Below are 22,196 nucleotides of genomic sequence, written 5' to 3'. Positions count from 1 at the left end.
CAGTCGATATAGTCATTGATTCTGAAAAGTAAAGCCAAACAAGTTGCTGGGAAGAAATGACTATCCCGTAAACAATTCAGACACGGCCTAAAATTATTAAATACGATTTGGAAGCCAATGCAGCGCAAGTCTGTCACGTTCCAAAATATTATAAAACTATTATAGTAATCCGCACATTACAACGAATAGATGCAGGTAAGTATAGTAACCCACGCATTACGAGAGAAAAGAGTAATGCACGTATAACTTAAACGTCCAAACGTTATCCTGCCTGTAAATCGGTTCGATTCAACCCTCTAAACCGGATAAGTCAAAAAATAATTCTAAACCGTTTGAACTGACAGTTCATCTACCGAATTAATGAAAGAGTGTAATTTTAATCAAACTAGCCGATTTTTTTTTCTTTACGAGGTTATACTAAAATCCAACAGCTCAACATCAACTTAATTAATTTTATTTTCAATTAGCACAAATTAGTCTCACAAAAAGTAAAATTTAAAAACTTATATCTAATTAATTTAATCTGAAAATTAGTATTTTATAACTGAACATAATACTAGAATAATAATATATTCATATTTATCTGTATAATAAAATTAAAAATAATAATTAAATATTTAAGATACTATGCTCATGTCAATGGTTGAATCGGTGACTTTTGATTGGGAAAAGGAGCTTCGAAAGAGATAAGATTGATTAGTAGAAATTGGAGTTCCAACTCTCTCTCTCTCTCTCTCTCTCTCTCTCTCTCACGCGCGCGCACACACGCACACGCACACCCACACAAACACAAACACAAACACACATACACGCACACAACACACACACACTGGATATCTATGTATTGCCACTCACTACAACAAAAACGGTCTATAGCGACATTTTTAAATATCGGTATATGTCAAAAAAGTGCTGCTGGCTAAATTTACCGACACTTTTGAAAAGTGTTGCTATATGTGGGGTCGCTAAATATATAGTGACATTTAAAGAGTGTTACTATAATTTAAAAGAGTACTGCTAATTTACCAACATTTATTTAAGTATCTAGCAACCGTCGAAACTCTACCTCGTTGGCTGGGGTGGCGGAGGAGAACGAGAGGAAATGATCTTCGTCTAGAATTTCAGTCGATCGAGTGATGGGAGAAGGAAAAATAAAAATTGATTTTTCTTTTTTTTTTTCTTTTCTTTTTCTTTTCTGTTTGTAATAGGGCCGAATGAGCTAAGTGGAGTGGGTTGAGTAGAGTACCATTTTATTTTTAGTTGGATTGGACTTCATATTTAGGCATTAGTAGGATTTTTTTTAAGTTTTAGCATAAATATGACACTTATACAAAAATGTCTCAAACATGTGTCGCTATAATCTAATTCTATTGTAGTGACTCTTTAAAGAGCATGTACAAGGAGAGAGAGAGAGAGAGAGAGAGAGAGAGAGAGAGAGAGAGAGATGATGAACTAATAAAGAGCTAGTTGTTGTTTGTTGGTGGTAGAAAACTTGGGTGTAAATATGGCTAAGTGCTATGCTTCCACTGATGAAGGGAAACAAGTAGTAGTGAGCTTCCCCTCACTGTACAAGGGCTCTCTCATCCTCCCTCGCCCCACCACCGCCGCCACCACCACCACCACCACCACCACGCCGCGGCCGTTGCTGCGGTCGGGATCTCCGTCGTGCTCGTCGGCGTCGTCTTCGTCATCATCGGTGGCGGCGGCGCGGGCGTCAAAGATCCACAGTGAGGCAGAGAGGAGGAGAAGGGAGAGGATCAACTCCCATCTCTCCACATTGAGATGCATGATCCCTGATGCTCACAAGGTGTGTAAATTTTTTAGCTAAATATATATAAATATAAAACTTAGCTGAATTATGGACAAATTTTGACTAATTTTTTAAAAGTTTGATCTTAATACTTAAATTTTTTAATTTATTTAATTTAAGTAATTCGATGACTTTTCAACTCGTCCAATTTTAATGTCCAACATCTTAATCTATTTAATTTAAGTGATTTGACAACTCTCTGGCTTTTCTCTTCGGATATAAAATTTAGCCTGATTGTTTATTTTAATGAATTTATAGTTTATAAATTGTATAAAATATATTAATTAAATCTGTGAAGATAGAGGACGTTTTTAAATTTTGAAGTTAAAGAATTACTAATTTGCTCAAATTAAATAAATTAGTAAAATTAAAATGTTTAAAGATTAGATAGTAAAATGCTAATTGGTGATAGTTTTGATAAGTTTTATATATTTTTATTTATTTTTTAAGTTTCACAATATCGTAGGTGTTAAATTTAAATAATTAGAACATTATTTCACTTTATTCTCTGCTATTTAATTTAAGTTTGAGTGTTAAAAATTTTAAGACTCGATAATGTTGAATAAAAAATATTAAATTACCGTTGTCTAATAATTTAAGCTTTAATATAAAATACTAAAAACACTAACTCAAATATTATTTAATTTTATCTTTTCTATTTAATTTAAGTTCATATCCTGGGTCTATATATTATTCGAATTTTGAGACCTAATTTCATAGTATTCGAATTTTTCGCACAATAGTTTTGCTCCAAATTAATTTCCAAGAACTGTAACAGATACTGGAATTAGTAAAGGAATGTCTCCTTTTTTTTCTGAATATAATTAATGGTGAATAGGAAACTTCATAAATATGTTTCCTATTGGTGTTTCCACATTTAATAGTTAGGATAATTTAAGAAATTAATGCGAATCAGATGCATCAAAGATTTTCAAAATTTATAATAATTCATTTTCATTTATTGAACTTATATATATATATTATAGATTGTTATTTTAGTTTATATAGGTTTTAATTTTTTAAAAAATATTAATTCTCAAACTTTAAAGGCAATGCATTAGGTGTAAGGATATATACACGTAATGGTGCAGGCAATAAATTCACTAATTTAAGATGTTGCTTAGTTGCTTCCTTAAATTGTTGTAGTGCTGGTATAGTATCACTATATATAGATGCACTAAAAATGATGAAAAGTAAAATAAAATCTTTTTTTCAAGAAGCAAAAGCTAGGTTTTTTTGGTAAACATAAAATTTAGAGCTTTTAGTTACAGTGAAAAGCAAAAATAAGCTTTCGAGCTACCGAGAGCTTCAGCGTGAAGCTACTGAACAGCTTTTACAATTAAAAAGAAAAAATAACTAGTGCTTCTTCTAATAACTACATTGAAATAAACTTTTTGCAAAGCTTTGAACAACGTTCTCTAGCAGCTTAAGCTTTTAAAAAATAACGGTGGTTTCATATTATTTAACATATAGTATCAGAGCAGGAGGTTCTGACACTACAATAAAATATGTTTTAGACGACGGTTTATTCTAGCGTCTTCAATATTTGGCATGCGTCGACACTATAATTAACCGTCGCCAATAAACATATTTTTACAAAATACCAATAAAAATATTCCGACGCTATATTAAAGTGTTGGTATATTTATCCCAATATATTTACTTAATGACTCTTTGCTTGACACTTTTATAAGCATCGGAATTATTTTTGTCGGCGTTTTACAGTGTTTCCCGTCATTATTTAAAGTGTCCTTATGTGCACGATTTATTGTAGTGTGAGTTTGAGGCATATCAGACTCCTAGCATTATTAATTATTTTACGTTTACTTCTTCCACATCATGAGCCTAGCGAAGAGTCTCGAGCTCAAACATAAGAAAGAGTGTTAAATATAAATATATTTGAACGCCGCTCTCTATCAGTTTAAGCTTTTAGAGAAAAATGATTGTTTCATATTATTTAAGAAAACAAGGATCAGGGGCTTTTGCCAATCAAAAATTAATATATAGTGTTCAAAGAGTCCAACATTATTCTAAACTAGAACTGTAATATATATAATCTAAAGTGACTTTAATGTTGTTAAACTGCAGATGGATAAGGCTTCTTTATTAAGCAAAGTGGTTGATCAAGTGAAGGACCTAAAGAGAAAAGCAAATGATACAAGCAAAACGGTAAACGTTCCGCCGGAAATCGACGAAGTAACCGTCGAACGCCACAAGGGTGGCCGAGACCATACTTTCTCCGGCGACGAAACCCTGCGCATGAGGGTTTCGGTCACCTGCGACGATCGGCCCGACCTCTTCGCTAGCCTAATCCAAGCATTCCATAAGCTCAGGCTGAGGACAATAAGGGCAGATATTACTTGTATAGGGGGCAGGGTGCAAAATGTGTTCATACTTTGTGGGACAGGTGAGGGAAGTGAAAACATGTGCTTAGGTTCTTTGAAAGAGTGTTTAAAAGAAGCCCTGGCTAAAGCTGCTTCTCCAGAAGTGCTTTTAAGCAGCAGCAGCAGCAGCAGCAGCAGCAGCAGCTTCTCAAGCAAGAGGCAGAGGCTGTTGGGGTCTCATTAATTACTCCATTGTGTCATTGTGAGGTGTTACATAATTCATTGGCCCAATAATTAAGTAGGAAATTTGTGAAACAAGGTGAGACTGAGTACTTATTTCCTTTTCGTGGAGGAGATCTGGCACTAAAAGTGCTTTACTACTAAAGTAATGTGAAATGACCATTTGTTTCTAAAAGTTTATGTTGGTAGAGAATGATGTCGTCTCTCAGGTGCCAGAGAACGATGTGATACGACCGTTTGTTTCTAAAATTTTAAAGTGTCAGAGAATGCTTATAGTTTGGCGGATTTAGAGATAGAGATGTACATTGATGTGATTCGAGGGACAAGATCACAGGAGTTGAAAGGGGAGTAAAGTACGAGTGATTGTTTTTGTTTATCGTCTTTTCTATATTTTTTTTCTATGTTGTGAGCTTTAACAGGCATGTAACCTAGGTGGCCAAAGAGAGTGTTACTCGCAAGGATTTAAGCGCCAAGGCACGGGGTCGTGCCGGAAACTTGTCGGCATGGTACGGCACAGTGCGAGTCGATGCGTGCCGGTCAAAAAAATTCTTATGTGCCGACGAATAATAGAATTAAATATTTATTTTCTTTAGCAATAAAATATTCTAGCTATTTTTTATGTCTTTTTATCATATCTTTTGAACTTTATTGAGAAAATTACTTACTAATTTAAAGAATAGAGGGTCTTGAGCTATACCATCGGCACGGAATTTGTATTGTGCTGGTAATTTGTTGGCACAGTACAACACGGTGGATACAGCCCGTACCGACGGGCACTTAAAACCTTGGTTACTCGTTTGACTTAAAGTTGGCAACTGATAGGTGCCCTTGCTTGATTCATTTGTCATTTGATTTTTAGGGTTGGGGCCTAGTTATATAATATATCTTTCTTTTTGTTTTGAGATTTGAGGACCGTCAATATTATTTTTTATGTAGGAATATGTGTTTATTTTATTCTTCAAATTGTATAATAATAGAATTACGCTCAATGAAATGGTCATAGGCACATATGTTTTCCTTTTTTTTTTAATTAAATTTTCAACTTTTGAGATTACTTGTAATTGGTCTCTAACTTTCACCTTTTTAAAACTTTGGTCCCTAATCTTTTTCCAATTTTACCGCTCTTAATGTTGATCCCTGTCGCTACAACTATCATGACATCGCCCACATGCCTCTTTTGGAAACTTGAAACTTGTTAAAAAAGTTTAATTCTATTCATTATGTGTATTTACAAATAAAAGGTAAACTAATGGGACATGCTATCAAGCTTTCTCAAAAATTTAAAAAAGTCGAGTGCTGGGATTGACCGAATGCTATTGAATTATGACTGCGATTTGTATGAACAAAGGAGTTGACGTGGCTTTTTCTATTAAAATTGGCAAGAATATGGTTGATTGGAATCTAACTTAGAGGAAATAAAATAAAATATGAAGGGTAAGAACTTAAGAGCAAAAGAAAAAATTGGATTAAATAGGGGATAAACTTTAGAGGCCAGTGGTGCATTAGTATATATAACTTTTTGGCTTCATATTTTAAAATCTTCCCTTGATACGCTCTCAACACAGTAGCATACAACTCCTATGTATGACAATTTGTTTTGGCCTTTCGGGTAAATAAATCAAATAGTATGCTTCTTCAAATTGAACACAAAATAATAATAATTATTAAAAAAACATATTTTTTCAGAAAGGTTGAGGTGTTTTAATGTTAAGTGCTTTCCATGGGAGCTGCTACTCTTGTTGTATCTTAATAATCAAGAACCTTCATTTATTTGAATCAACTTTAATTGAGGCTTATCGAAGTTTATGATCTCCAACTTGATTTTATGATGAATAATATGCGATTTAAGCTCGATCAGGTGTTTAACTAGAAATGTTTGATCATAAATTCAGGCTTAAAATTAGTCTCAGGAAAACATGGTCTGTAATAAATTCGAGCAAGTCCAATTATTTGACGCATTCATAAGATGAAAAAGGAACAGCAAAAACGAAAGCAAACAACTCTGTAAGTCACATATCTCTGTAATTGTTCAAAAGTATTGTGTAAAATTACAATCAGCATTCATTTATTTGACTAAATTTTCTTGTTCATTCATCAAGCTAAACCATCAAGTAGAAGGGGAATCAATCTTGGTTAATCTAACGCCTGATGAAAAGTTTGTTTAGCCATATTCTTGCAGCTCTGCAAACAACTTGAAACACAATCACCGACGCAAAACCGACCCCAAACCCTAATCCGACGAAGAGGAACAATAAGATCATCGCAGCTCTGTGTTTCCAAGCCCTGTGTTTGGACATCAAAGAAGGTGAAACTGGTGCAGCAGACGCCGAACTCGAATCACTATTGCATTGTTTCGATAGGGGGCGTCCGCACAATCCCACGTTCCCTTCAAATGAGCTATTCGCGAAAGTCGCGAATTGATTGCCTTGCGGAATCCTCCCCACGAGAGAGTTGTACGAAAGATTCAGCGAGGCGAGGAAGGTCAAGGAGCTCAAGCTCTCTGGAATCTCCCCCGAGAGTTGGTTGGAAGAAAGGTCCAAAGACTCCAGCTGCGCCAAGCCCCCAAATCCAGAAGGAATTCCTCCGGTGAAGGCGTTGTGCGACATGTTTAGCGCTCGCAACGAGTGGAGGTTCCCGATCACCTCGGGGATTGCACCGTGGAATTGGTTGTTCGAGAGGTCGATCATAGTGAATGCTGTCAAGATCTTTTCAAGTGTAATGTCCTGCCCTTTCTCAACCACCGATACCGTACCAAGATAAGAATAAAACGAAACTATCATACCACTAAAATAATAAGAGTCAAGCAGAAATGTCGGATAACTAACAACATCACGTAATACCCGAAGAATCGAACTATTGAATTCCAAAACTTCCATGTCCGCAGAGCTAGTGACCGTCATGGCTGTAAGATTCTTGAAAAGGCTCCACGACATGTTACCGGTGAAAATGTTTGAGGAGAGGTCGAGAATTCTTAGGCTTGGGAAATGGTAGTCACTCATTTTACCTTGCAGAGGAAGTTCAACAGAGCCATAGAATTGGTTGGAGCTAAGGATAAGGACTCGGAGCATAGAGAGATTCCCCAACCAAAATGGGAAACTGTCGACTATCCGATTGTTCCCCAAGTCCAACAGCTCGAGCATACCGCAGTTGGCCAAAGACTTTGGTAGCGGCCCTTCAACCCCATTGCCGTTCAAAATTAGCGTCTGAAGAGAACACTCGCGGCTAATATTATTAGGCAATGTCGTCCCACGGAGCAATCTGTTCCCTCTTAGATTCAACACACTCAAGATGTTGCCGCCTTCCATCAGGCATGAGGGGATCAGACCAGTAAACCTGTTGTAAGAAAGATCAAGGACTTTGAGAGAGCCAGCCTCACAAATCGAAGTTGGAATATTTCCGATTAGATGATTTCGAGATAGCTGTAAGATGACAGTGGAGTTAATATATGAAGAGATGTCCGGCGGTATGGATGAGAATCGGTTGTTAGAGTAATCGAGAAAAAAAGATCCTGCTTGGGGAAGTGGAACCGGTCCGTCAAGCATATTATGACTAAGGTCAAGAGCTATTAGACTAGATGGGAGAACGGAGAGCGACTTCTCTACATTGGTAAGCCTGTTGTGTGCTAGCTTCAAGGACAAAAGATGGTTCCCCGTAATCTCCCATATCCACAGTGGTATGGCGCCATAAATCTGGTTGCTTGAGAGATCAAGGTCAATCAAATTAGGTAGATACATCAGGGCAGTAGGGAACTTGGTCAGATTACAAGACGCCAAGTACAAATGGGTGATCGGAGGGGAGGACGTGGAGGAATAGTTATATTCTCCATCAATCACCGTCAATTTGTTATTTGAGAAAGACAATTGCACGAGATTCCTTAAGCTCCAAAATGAGCTAAGTTCCACCATACCGATAAAATTGTTGGACAAAAGATCTAAATAACGCAATTGTGTAAGGGTGAATATTGCAGAGGGTATCGGCCCCGAAAAGTTACTATCGAAAAGGCTCAGTATCGTCAAGAACTTGAGATAACCAATAGAGTTCGGTATGGCACCAGAAAAACGGGTGCCGCCGAGCATCAAGATCTCAAGAGAGCTATCAAAGTAGAAATCCGGTAAATTTCCAAAAAGCATTGGGTTGTCGGATATGTCGAGAAGAGTCAAATTCTTGAGCTGGAAAACTTCTTGTGGAAACAAACCTTCAAGACCACATGATGCGAGCTGAAGACTACTCAGCGAGGAGAAATTGGCGAAGGATTCAGGCACAGTGGAAGAGAAGTTGTTATATCGGAGGTCGATAGTAGTTAGAGAGGAAAGGCGAGCGAGTGAGGGATCAATTGGGCTAGAGAGGGAGCAACCTGACAAGCTAAGAACTTGAAGTAGAGGGACCGACACAGACAGAGAACGACACCAGTCAGATCCTTCGCTTGATATGAAACTACCGTCGAGGTAGAGCTCCCTCAGATTGCTAAGATTTCCAATCAAAGTTCTAAGACTTGGATCATGAAGTATCAATCGATTGCTTGTGTCTGGAGTAAAATAGCTGACAGAGTGATCAAGCAAGATGTGTGGATTAAAATTGCTGACAGAGAGATCAAGCGAGATCAAATTTACCAGGTGAGCGATCCCAATAGGAACTTGACCAACGAAACCGGCGTTGGAGAGGTTCAGGTGGGTAAGGTTACTGAGCCTCTCGAACCCAGAAGCGGGGAGGGTAAATGGATCGAATTGATTCTGGGCAAGGTTGAGATAGTGAAGGGAGGTAAGGTTGAAGAGAGCAGATGTGGAGACGATCTTACCGGAAATTCCACGGCTACTAAGGTCGAGGGAGGTGACCCGAGCAGACACGGGGTCACAGGCGACACCCTCCCAGCGGCAACAATCGGTTCCATATTGCCAAGATACGAGGTTGGAATTAGAGAGCTCTCGCTTCAATTGTAAAAGAATAGAGCCCTCAGCCGGAAGGCATCGCACAGTTAAGGTAGCGCTGCCGATAGAGGATGAAACAGACGACACGAGAAAGAACAAAGGGAGAAAGAGCGAAAGGTGACAAAAACCCATCGAAATAGTCAGAGAACATACAGTTGAGTAGCCGAAATGAAAAAAATAGAGGCAGAGAGAATTACTGAATTAGAACAAGTAGAGAGAACTACAAGATGAAGTACTCGTAGTCGTCCACATTATGAAGTAGCCTTAGTTGTCCACATTGACCTACCCGCTATTAAAACACAATTCATAAACTGAAGAAAAAAAGAAAAAAGAAAAAGGATTGAAGAATTCAAAGAAAAAGAAAGCAAAAGGAAAATATTGTTATAGGGGTAACATCCACTCACTATACCTCGCTAATATATGCTCATACTCGACTTAATTGAAGAAAAGTATGGGGATAGGAGGGTTCCCTTTCGGAGGAAACTTAATGCCTGGATGTTGATGTAGTGGACTATTGAAAGGCTTCTTTTTTCCTGCCATGTCTGAAGGATTATCATTCTTCATTAGAATATTATATAGAGGCTTTTGCATATATACCCTTCAAAATACATAAATTGCATGGCGAACCTTCATGAGCAATAGTTTTTGCTTATAATCTCCAACATAACTAGTGTGCATACACCTCAAAACCTGCATGTGGCACTTGTATCCCTAAAAATGGAAAATGCTTCTTGTATACACCCCACCCATCCAAGGGAGGGGGTGTTGTCCGCTAGTCACATATCCTACACCCCCAAAGGGGTGTACCACCAGCATTGCTCTGCAAAAAAATATTTCATTTTAGCATATATGTTCCTCCACTAGTGCAACCTTTTCAGCATAAGAGGCTTAAGAAGGGCAAATAACAAATATGAGCTATTTCTAAGAGTATGTGCGCAATATTCAGGGGTATATATGCAAATATGAGGCATCTCTAAGGATTGAAACACAAACTGGCTTTTAAGGGGTAACAAGGAAATAATATACATGTAAAAGTGAAATTTGTCGGCTATATGATGGTATAGAAATCACTCATGTAAGTGTTTTACATTGACCGAACGAAGAGAAGTAGATTAGTCACACATCGATTTGAAGTACAATATCAAAAGATTAAAAGAAACAAAAAATCTAAAAGACTCACCGATCCAGATATTGCATCAAACCTGGTGCATTACTTTGACTCGGTTTCTGTTATTTACATAATGATGCTCGCTGGAATAGAGAACTTTGTCGTCTCTGGTGTTTTTTGATAGTTCTTACCGCGAATAAATGATGCTACTGTATCTGATTCAATGCGAAAAGCCTATGAGCTTAGTTTGTTTTTCTCGCCTTTCGCCATCCCCGAGGATGATGCACCTACGGAATCGGGAGAAGAAGATGCAGGAAAAGGCTCTTTCTTCAAAGATGAAGGCATTCCCGAATGTTCCTGCATACAATCCCATTCATATATCAATTCCACAATCAGCAAAGATGTAGATACCCAGAACGTGAGAGAAATCCATAAATCTATGGGTTGTTTGTTTGTTCGCATCTCGAGTTGCACGGTAGGTATAACAGAAAAAACCCAAAAATTCTGCTTGGTTTGGGGCGCTTGTACCTAAACAGTGCCGTTAGGTGGATTAGACAAAGCCTTAACTACTGCATGCATCTCAATAGGGCGTAGGTTGAAATGCAGCAGATAGTGAGTGTACTTCCGTATTAGGAGCAATATTACCTACATACTCGCCTCTCAAACAAGAAAGGACAAATTTTACTATGTTGGGTGTGATGTCAATATCAGCTTTTGCCTATACCAGCTTCTGCTATTAAGTTTTAGTCCAAGATTCACAGGCCACAAATACAAAATATGAAAAAGAATTATAGCTAGTTTCGAATGCAAACACTTATCTCCTATGCTACCTGAAATTCTAAATCCTAAAACCTTTTATACAACACAGTAATCATCCAAATTATTCCTAAGTTCATAATGCAATACTGTGCAATTGGAGATGAAGAAAAGCGAGAGAGGAAAAAAAAATAAAAAATGAAGCGAATAAATGTATACCTTCATTAGGTGCAACCTGAGATCAGTTGGTCGAACTCCTTCCCCAATGCATACCATGACAAATTGCGAGTAGTGAACTAGTGATAGAGAACATCAGCAGCAGCTTGCTTTTTCTCTTCAGTCTGCACGCACGAAACAAACTGGTTATACATGTGAGAGGATAACCGCAAACAACAATTGAAAGAGGCCTTACCGATAAGGGAGCAGTTTTGAAAGTAAACAGAATATGATTCCAACGTATAACTTGGCAAAGGTAATTGTTGGCAGAAGTGATAGATGCAACGCTGAATAAATAAAAGAATTGGCATAAAAATTCAAATGAAGGTAGATATTTATGAAATTTCTTGGTTACACAAATTTGATCAAATTAAAAAGCCATTTGACCAGCACATTTGACTAAATGCATGTGCCGATATCAAAGCATATCTATTTGTACGGATAGTGTCATATATATATATATATTGGATTCGTGGGGGCTTGGTTAGGTTGAGCTGAGGAGGCATAGTAAGGTCAAATCGGCCAAATCTGAACAAGACCCACCTGCAGCTCAATCAGGTCAGGTTGAGGCATAGTAAATCAATACGGGCCAAACCCGAACCAGACCCAACCTGGCAACAAGGAGGCTCAATCTGAACCCAACTCCCCTGAGTAAACTAGCAACCCGACTAGGCTCGCCTAAGGAGGCTCTGAAATGGGAACTTCAAAAGATTATGTATTCAAACTTAAACTTTTAAATTTTGGTAGCAATTTACAAATAGCCTATAGTTCGGGTAACCCCCGTATATTTTTAGTGAGCTTTTAATTAGTATAAGACTTATTTCACAACTTCTAAGCATCCTTCACTCACATACAAGTTACAAGTACTCAAATGTTGCAAGACATCAGCGAAGTGAAAATTAACATACTTAATACAATTCCACTACATCTAAACGTGACACAAGTTTATAAATCACAAGATATTCTATGTACAACTTACAATTATTTAATACTATTAATAAGATCACAAGATTCAAACTCCTAGCTTCTCTTATCGCATTGTTTGTGTGCAACTCCCTCAAAACCATACCAAAGAGGCCGTAAATCAGAAATTAATCCGTGGATCTCTTCCAAAACATTTAGAAGACCTACATATCAATAATTGTTAATTTGGACACCGATTTCCTTTGTAATTCAATTTATATTATCTTTCGCACTACATGATAAAACTCATAATTTTTTGCACATAAGCAATTTAGATGTTGTAGATCACATTCATCGGATTAGATTTCTGATTTTCGGGCACCAATCGCCAAATATTGAGAGCAGCAAATGATATGAATGGAAACACCCTATGAAAGCAATAATTCAAGAAAAAAAGGTACTCCAACCCCCTCAACTATAGGCCATTTTGAACGGAACTTGCTCAACTTTTTTTTTATTATTGACGCTCCTTCGACATCCATTTATTTTGAAGTTACTCTAGTTAGTTAAGTTTAAAATTCTGTTAAATTCAGTAGCTCTATTAACTAGTATAGATTTAGCTGTTAATTGCTTCAGTTTAGTATTCTAAAAACTCATCAACGCAGACAAATTCAACGGAATCACCAATAAAATTTTATAAAATTATCCAATTTAATCGACTAACATCGCTCAAATCAAGACTAGAGATCATTTGACCTAATTTTAGGGATTTAGGGGTCTGTATACATAAATTTACCCAATAATTCCCCTTTCCTGAGTTCAAAGTCGATGGGTTTATACGCAAGAAGCAGATTATTGGGCGGCGCAAATTGCACAAAAATTACGAATTACTCGGCAAAATTAGCACAGAAAAAAAAAAAAAAAAAAAAACATGATCTCATACATTGAAACCCTAAGATAAGACAAAAATTAAACAACGAAGCGATCTATTTGCAACTCGAATCGAATCCAAATAGTACCTCGTAAACGTCCTCCACCATCGGAGCCCTCGCCATCATCTCCTGCTCTCGATCGGAATCGCCGAGTCTTTTCTTGTCCTTTTCGATTTCCGAGCATAGGCCTGCAAACATCTTCTCCTTAAATTTCTCTCAAATATCTCTTCTCTTTCTCATTCTGTCCATCAAACTTGATGAGTGATTAGAAAATTAAAAATACAAAAACTGCTGTACTCCTAATAGCACAGTAGTCGAGCAGTTTTTGTGCTCCTAACTTTCTAACCACCAATCAAATTTGATGGATTGTTGGAATGAAAGAGTGAAGAAATATTGGAGAGAAATTCAAGAAGAAGAGAAATTGAGACTCTCAATTTCTCCTCAAAATCTCTTCCCTCTTCATTCTAACCATCCATCAAACTTAATGGTGGTTAGAAAATTAGGAGCACAGTTAGGAGCACAAAGGCTGCTGTACTTCTAACAGCACAATAGCCCTACTATATATATATATATATATATATATATATATATAAATTAATGAATTGCAAGTTTCATATATTACTAGCAGAGGCAACCGCGCGTTGCAGCAGATCGATTATATAGAAACAAATAAAGCTAGAAACATAAAAAATAAAAAAACAGTAGAGAATAAAAAAATTTAAAAAATATAAATAGAAAAATTATAACAATAATAAATTATATTTATAAGAGTAGTAGCTCGAGTTTAAAATTACAACCCATTTAAGTTTGAGAACTAAAGTTTCAGGTGTCTCATACTTTCAGCAAAAAAATATAACCCATTAAAATTCGAGGATTAAAGTATCATGTGTCTTATAGTTTGCAAAACAAAAGCCTAATTTATCCTTTTTATATGTTAATTTATCCTTTTTATTCCAGACAAAGACATAATTGAGCATCGATCGGTTTTATTCAATTGATAATTTCATTTGAGAAAAAAATATGCTAAACTATTTAATAAATTTTAGAATGCCCAATTGTTGAAATTAAAAGTCGATTAATCATATTTTAGATATTCTAAACTATTTTAAATATAAAATTGATCAGTTATATAACTATAAATATGGTATTGAAATTTTATATTAAAATTAAAGTAAAAACATACAGAATTTTTCTAAACTACGAACCATTTTGACTCAGCTATCCAACCTTTCAAAATTTTATTTTTACTATCTAATCTTTTTATATATTAAATTTAAGTCAGTTAATGATACATTGGCTTTAAAATTTGAATGCGCCGTTTAGTACAGATTTAAGTAATACTTCATGTAATTTTCACAACTAAATATATTAATAAGTAATTAATTTAAACTTCATCCATCGCTCTTTTATGTTTTATTATGTAATTTATATCTAACTGATCAATATTATAAAATTAAAATTTATATTTAATACGTACAATATAAACTATTTAAAAAATACGTATATATTTTAAATTTTTATACTAAAAGAGAAAAATTAGACTANGGCAGTAGGTTTGCTTGGTTTGCCTAGAATAATGGTGTCAAGGAGCCATACACAAGCGAGTTGGGGCCTGCTTGTGTTCGGCTTATTTAATAAATAAGCCGAACACGAGCTAGTTTGTTAAAATATTGAGCTGAAAAATTCAGCTTGCGCTCGGCTCGTTAATGAATGAGCCGAACACAAGCTAGTTCACGAGCTGGCCAACGAACAATAAATTAAATAGATTAGATTGGATATATATAGAAGAGTGTAGTTACTATACTCTTATGAGTATAGTAACTGCACTACTCATAAGTTCTCCTCCATTGGATCTACTTTTAGATCCGTGCCAGATCTAATGGAGAAGAGAGATAACGGATGGCTTCGCAACCCCCCTCCCTGCAGGGCGACTCCTCGCGCGCACGCACCCCCCCGCACACGCGACGCTTGCGGGCAATCCCCCTTCTCTGCAGCCAGCAAGTAGCAGCAGTTTGTGGCCCCGCAACACCGCCCTTCCTGCGCGTGGACAGTCCCCCCCACCCCCCACGACGCGTTTGCAGGCCGACCACACCCAGAGGCAAGCAGCAGCAGTCCGCAGCAATCCTCCGCGGTGGTGCGCTTGTTCTGTGTGGAAAACAATTATAATAAGCTATTAAAAAGACTAATAAAAACTGTCAGGTGGTGCAAAGCGAATCTGTTAATGGGTGAATATCTTTTACTATATTCAAGTGTAGGAGAGGTTTTCTATCAATTAAAAATATTAAATGTTTTAAGAATTAAAAGAGCAGAGGAAATTGATAAAAGAAGAATAATTGATAAGAAGAGATGAATCGGATTGGGAAAAAGCAGGAAACTGAATTGAAATGATTCATTATCTCATTCTGTTTGGTTCGCCACCTGAATCGGTCCGTTGCCGGTGTATGGTTCAATATTAGACAAGTAATTAAATTAATATGCCAATTTTATCTTTATAATATATTAATTTAAATTCAAACTGAAAATTAAATATTAAAAATTTGCGTTAAACTTTTTAAATGATGTCAAAATTTTAAATATATTTTTTAAAAAATTAAAATTTGAAAATGAACGAAAATTCAAAATATAAAACTAATGTAGTGTTCCAGAGTTTTGGATAGGATTGGCTACAGTACTAGTGATTGATCGACACATCTGGAGAGTGTCGGACTGAGTCGGAGTCGTTTCTGCCGAAATGAATGCAGAAATGGACTCGGCGCACTCAAATAAGTAAAACTTGAGTTTTGCCAGTTTAGGGCGCCCAGAAATGGGTTTAGGGTGCCCAGATCTTGAGTGCTCTAGTTTAGGGTGCCTAGAAATTGGGTTTAGGGCGTCCAGAACTTGAGTGCTGATTTGAGCAGAACTGGAAGCCAATTTGGATCCTATGTTCTGGGCGCCCAGATGTGGGTCTGGAAGTTTACATCGTGAATATCGATTGTGTTGACACGTGGGGTGTGGTAGGTGAGATCCGCCGGAACCAGATAGTGGTGTAGCAGACCGTCGGACGGAGAAACCGAGGTACTGTTTATACAGGCTGAAAGTTCTCGGTGCCCAGAACTAGGTTTAAGGCGCCAAGATCTCGATTTTTCTGCAATAGTGCAGTTTAGCAGCATTTGTTCCTGAGGCTTTTTGGATCCTTCCAGCACACTATAAATAGGGGAAACTCGACCCCTGTGATCTCTTTTCTCCCTCTCTTCACAGTGAATGCCATTTTGCATCCAAACCCCTCTAATTTCTCCAAAATTGCTCAAGTTCACCAAGTTTTCATTGAGGAGTACTGTTCTAGCAGTTTTCTAGCAGCTACCATCGGCGTTTCGGCTCGTGTGCGATGTAGGAAGCTCCGTTTTTCACGAAACTTGGTTTGTTGGATTTTAGACTTCATGAGGAATCCATGGAGCCCAATTTGACAGATTTTGATTGAGGTTAGCTTGGTCAATTCCTCATTTTACTTTGCTGCTGGCAGCATTGAGCTGATTGTATGATTTTTGAATTTTCTTGATGCTAGTTTTGGAGGAATTGGGATTTTGAACCAGAGAAGCTCATTCCAACATTGTTCACTGGATTTGAGACATTTCTCACTTGATTTGAAGGTGATTAGGTGAGTTTTGACATTGTAGTTGGTGGATGTAAGCTTAAGTGCTGAAATTTGAGGTTATTGCTGCAAATTTGATGTTTTTGTGTTTAGATCTTGGGGGATATTGGTTTTGGACCAGAGGATATTATTTCATCTTAGTACACTGCCTTGGGAGCTTTTCTCACCTGATTTGGAGATTTATAGGTGAAAGTAGCATTACAATTGATCAAAAGTAAGCTTTGGGGCTGAATTGCATTTGATTGATGGAATTGAATAGTTTTTGTGTTTAAAGCTTTGGAGAAGTTTTGTTGCTAGACTTGAGTGATCTCGGCTGGACTTGGCAGGATCTTCAGCAACCTCGTGACCTCCTCGCTGCCAGGGATTAGCGCTAGAGGTGGATTAATCATCGGTTTTGCCTCCTAAGCATACGCATAGTAGACATGTATAGTTTCAGCTTCTGTATATTAGGTTTTAGCTCGAATTCATTGATTAGAATGTTAAATGAAATCTGAATTTGGAGCATGCTGTAGTAATTAGATAAATTATACATGTTGGACTTGGAATTTGACTTAAGAGAAAACCAGCAATTTTACCCCGTCATATGCTTAAACTACCTGATTTAGCTCTAGGAGCCGTAGTTTGTTGTATCACCGCAGTTTCAGAGTAGTGGATACCCAGGGTAGTTTAGAATGCATTTACGCTCGTGCTAGGATGCCGAGCTTGGATAATATTCAACTGTAGGTTCTACATAGTCTTTTCTATAAACTATCGGTTAGCTCCTTAAGCTTTTGTGCTTCGTATCCACACTGTTAGTGCGCATTTGATACTCAGATAGCTCTGAAGCCGTTGTGCCTAGTATCCACGTTGTTAGTGCGCATGTGATATTCGGATAGCTTCTGAAGCTGTCGCGGATGGTATCCACGCTGTTAGTGTACATTTGATACGCGGAAAGCTTAGGAGCTGTAGTTTATTTGTACCACCGCAGTTTATTAGCGGTGGATACCCAGAATAGTTTAAAATACATTTACGCTCGTGTTGGAATGCCGAACTTATTTTTACAGCAGAGTTTAGACTGTTTCGGACTGTCGGATGCCGTCGGGGTTGACGGTGGACCCAAATTGCTGTTTTGGCATCAGATTGTGCCAAGGGCACGTAAGTTGGGTTGTTAGACCTGTTAGACCCTGTTTACTAGACTTTGGCTTGTGAGAGTCTGATTGAGTTCGACAGAGATACGCTTGCATACTCGGTTGGATAGCTCCCACGAGTGCCACTCCGGAGACGGACGCTGTGCGTTTGCGTTGATGTCGTTCGTGCAGGTTGGACTTGCTCTCCACGGACTGCTCAGTGTGGAGGTAGCTGTATAGTTGCAACCGGTCGGGATAGGTGTGTTCACAGTCCCTGGGACGGGTATGTTTACAGTTCTTAGTGAGATTGGGTCTGAGATGACATCGTTCTCAGATAGTAGTGTTGGATTATAATAGAATAGTGGCATATAGCTGTAGATTTATTCCAGCTTTCTTGTCTATTTTTGAACTTTTATCCATAGACTTGGTGGGTGAACCGATGAGTTTGAGAGCGGTACCCACCGATGACTTTTTTTTTTGCAGTAGTTCTTACGTCCAGTTGTTATCCCTAGTTTTGAAGAGCCTGCTGTTCCGGCTGCTACTTCTATCAAGACTGATCGTGGCAAGGGCGTTGCGAGTTAGAGCCCTTCCAGATGAGTCGCAGAGCTAGAGGAATACCAGCTACAGGTAGTTGTAGTTTTTGGTCCTTTACATACAGATGTTGTATCTGGCCAGAGCGAGTATTTGTGTATCTAGGATGATATGTATGTATTGAACCACTATTTTTTTTATATGGTTTAGTTTTCTAGCAGCTCTATATTACTGTTTGTAGTATTGTTTGATTACAGGTACTTTTACTGTTTCACTTCGTATACAGAAAAAATTTCTATATATACGGTGGGTCTGTTAGCGTGCCCGGGAAAACGAGTAATCCGGAATGTGACAACTAAATTTTGATTTATTCAAATTCAAACTTAAAATTATAATTTTAATTTAAATTTGAATCCATAAATTTAATTTAAATTTTAAATAAAATTTAATTTAAATTTTAAATAAAATTTGAATAAAAAAATTAAATTTAAATTTAAATTCAAATTTATAAATTAGAATTTAAATGCTTGATTGAATTTAATTTTTAATTTAAGTTCAAATTAAAATTAAAATTTATAAATATAATTTTTAAACTTAAACTTATATTTTAATTAAAAAATAAATTTGAAAAGTTAAATTTAATTCGAACAAAATCCATTCTGCCCGAATTCAATTTTCAATCCAGCCTCCTAGACCGGATTGAAAAAAGGGATAATTGGGGGAATTCCCATTCATCCGGGAATCGAAATCGGAATGGAAATCCCGCATACCAAACACAGACAAACGGAATCGTTCATTCCAATTCTGATTCCTTGGTGAAAAAGGGCGAATCAAACGTGCCCTTAATGTCAAACTTATAACCTGATGAACGATCAACTTTACAATTAAAATCTTATAGGATTTTAAAATATGATTGGTTGAATTTTAATATTAACAATTAGGCATTCTAAAATTTATTAGATAGTTTAACATGTTCTTTTATCGAATAAAATTTCTAATTAAATAAAACTGATCAATACTCAACTATATCTTCATCTGAAATAAAAATAAAACATAAAAAGACAAATTATGCTTTTGGTCCTCAAGCTATAAAATGCTTGATATTTTAGTTCTTGAACTTTAATAAATTACAATTTCTAGCTTAATCTATGAGGCACATGATATTTTAATGTTCAAACTTTAATTAATTATAATTTTTTACTCAAATTATGAACTATATGATATTTTACTCTTCAACTTTTACCGATGTTACCGACCGTCCCTAGAGCAAGCGGCAAAGGGCTTGGTGGTTGGTACCCGAGACCTAAGTTTGAATCCTAGTTGATTCACATTTCTAGCTAAGTTTATTTCTAAATAAAATAAAAGAAGCGGGTAGTGTGCTACCTATCTCTCAAAAAAAAAAAATCAATATTATAAATATAATTTATTATTTTTATTATTTTATTTTTTTAATCATTCTTATACTTTTATTTCTATACTTTTACTGCAGTATCAGTTTTCTCTTCAGTTTCTTCTATTTTTATTCTTTTTTATTTTTTATGTTGTTCTTTTTTAGTTTTATTTATTTATTTGTTTTTGGGGAATTGAAGTGCGCAATGCGCGGATCCCTTCACTAGTGTCAATATTAATTGCATAGCTGTCCTTATAAAAAAAATGAAATTATCCTTATAAAGAAATGAAATTACATACTTAGCCCTACAGAATTTTAATTACCACATATCCCTCAAAAGTTGCAAATTTTGCAAATATATCCCTCTTGATTAGAAAATAAATATTTTACCATTGAATAAAGGCCAATTTGCATAAAAAATTCACTAATTTTGAGATTTTGTAAAAATAGGTCATCTTTTAGATTTTGCAGATTCGGTTTAATTTTTAAAAAGCTGACAAAACTACCTTTCTTTCAAAATGTATAAAAAGTATATATATTAAATATCTTGAAAAAAACAACTGATAAATTATTATTACATTTGCCTTTTTCTTGGGAGTCGAAATTCTCATCTAACATATAAATAAAAATTTTGAATAATAAACAAAGAAGAAAGAATGGAATATCGGTACAATATCTTTTCAAATTGTGTAATCTGTCCTTCTAAAAAGTATAATATTTGTGAAAATAGTGCAACATTTGCATAATTTATATAATGTTACATGATGTTTATACTAAATTCCAAATAATATAGTATATTACTCGCATATAATATAATATATTAAAATATATTATAAAAATCATGCAATATGTATATAAACGGCACATATGTTGTACTATTTGTACAAATATTTAGACAATTTGTGTAAACGTTGCTTTACTGTGAGAGAATTTTGTACCATTTAGATGGTATATTGAACTTTTTTTAAAAATAAATTAATTATATATTAAATAAAATGTTAAATTTTTTGAAAATGACAACTGCTAAGTCATATTTGTATGTACCTTTCTTTAGAATCCTCATTAAGAGAAAATAAAAATATAAAGTATAATTAATAAAATAAAATAGTGCAATATCCTCTCAAAAAGTGCAATATTTTCTTTCCAATAGTACAACATTTGTATAAATAGTGCAATACATGCATCGTTTATATACATATTGAATAATTTTTATATTATATTACGAATAATATAGCATAATAGTGCAATATTTGTGTATATTTAAAAATTTATGCATTGGTTGTACACATATTTCATGATTTTTATAATATCTTATAATATATTATATTATTTGTCCGTAATATATATTACGTTATTCATAATTTAGTATCAGAATCATGAGGTCTGTACTACAATGTTAGAAGGTTTGTTGTACCGTTTTTCTTCGCGTTGCACCATTATTTTCGTTGTTGGCCGCGTATTCTTCCAAATTTAGTTTCAAAATATTTAATTTCGAAAAATCGAACAGCAAACACTGAGGCTGACTATTAGCGGGGCCGACTTGGTTTGCATTCCGATGAGTGGAAGGTTGCGTAATCACGCGCAGAGCGCATTTAATGCCCACCGAAGCGCCGTACAGTAAGATATACGTATTTAAGTGAATACGGGTGAGGCGGAGCGAGACGAGGGACATATCTGTCGGATGGTGAAAATTTTGGACCAAATCTGCAAAATCGAAAAAGACGGCTCAGTTTTGCAAAAACTCAAAACTTGTGAGTTTTTTAAACAATTTGGCCTATAAAATATTAAAGGTCGTAATAGCTAAAAAGATAAAACGAGATTATGAACCAATGGACCAGAATGAAGACCAGTTACTAATGGTGCAATCAACCCTTTTTAGGGATGAATTGCAACTAGGATTTATTTTAATTCTCCAATTTTCAATCTTGGTTTTAGAAAATCTGCCGACCGTCCCAAGCGCAAGAGACAGAAAGCTTGACGGTTGATATTTGAGATCTCAATTTTGAAACCGAGTTACTTAATTTATATTTCCAGCCAAATATATTTCTTAAAAAATAATAATAATAAAAAATGTAGCATACTATCTTCCTATTTAGGAAAAAAAGAAAAAGTTAGAAACCCTCAACTCGTTAAAAGTATTTAATTTTATTCACAATGCGTATTTTGTTCTGACCTTTTGGGTAAATAATTCAAGTACTATGCTTCTTCAAATTGAATACAAAATAATGATAATTATGAAAAGAAAACATATTTTTTTCAGGAAGGTTGAGGTGCTTTCATGTTAAGTGCTTTCCATGGGAGCTGCTACTCTTGTTGACTTAAAAAAC

General features: G+C 35.9%; 2 protein-coding genes and 1 long non-coding RNA gene across 3 annotated transcripts; 1 reads left to right on the top strand and 2 right to left on the bottom strand.

The window, feature by feature from the left end:
• Nucleotides 1,440–4,750, top strand: LOC109720131 (transcription factor bHLH30-like). The gene is made up of 2 exons (XM_020247020.1): nt 1,440–1,807; nt 3,899–4,750. The coding sequence occupies exons 1-2, from the start codon at nt 1,505–1,507 to the stop codon at nt 4,376–4,378; spliced, it is 783 nt and encodes a 260-aa protein (XP_020102609.1). The 5' UTR covers nt 1,440–1,504; the 3' UTR covers nt 4,379–4,750.
• LOC109720413 (receptor-like protein 12) lies at nt 6,364–9,702 on the bottom strand. The gene has a single exon (XM_020247505.1). The coding sequence runs from the start codon at nt 9,429–9,431 to the stop codon at nt 6,513–6,515; it is 2,919 nt and encodes a 972-aa protein (XP_020103094.1). The 5' UTR covers nt 9,432–9,702; the 3' UTR covers nt 6,364–6,512.
• LOC109720416 lies at nt 9,926–13,446 on the bottom strand. Its single transcript, XR_002218915.1, has 3 exons — nt 13,302–13,446; nt 11,383–11,504; nt 9,926–10,764 (listed from the first exon to the last, which is right to left on the bottom strand). It is a non-coding gene; the product is annotated as an uncharacterized LOC109720416 (long non-coding RNA).

Source organism: Ananas comosus, linkage group 14 (assembly GCF_001540865.1).
Source record: "Ananas comosus cultivar F153 linkage group 14, ASM154086v1, whole genome shotgun sequence".
Lineage (NCBI taxonomy): Eukaryota > Viridiplantae > Streptophyta > Magnoliopsida > Poales > Bromeliaceae > Ananas > Ananas comosus.
This window is presented reverse-complemented; position numbering and strand designations above follow the sequence as displayed.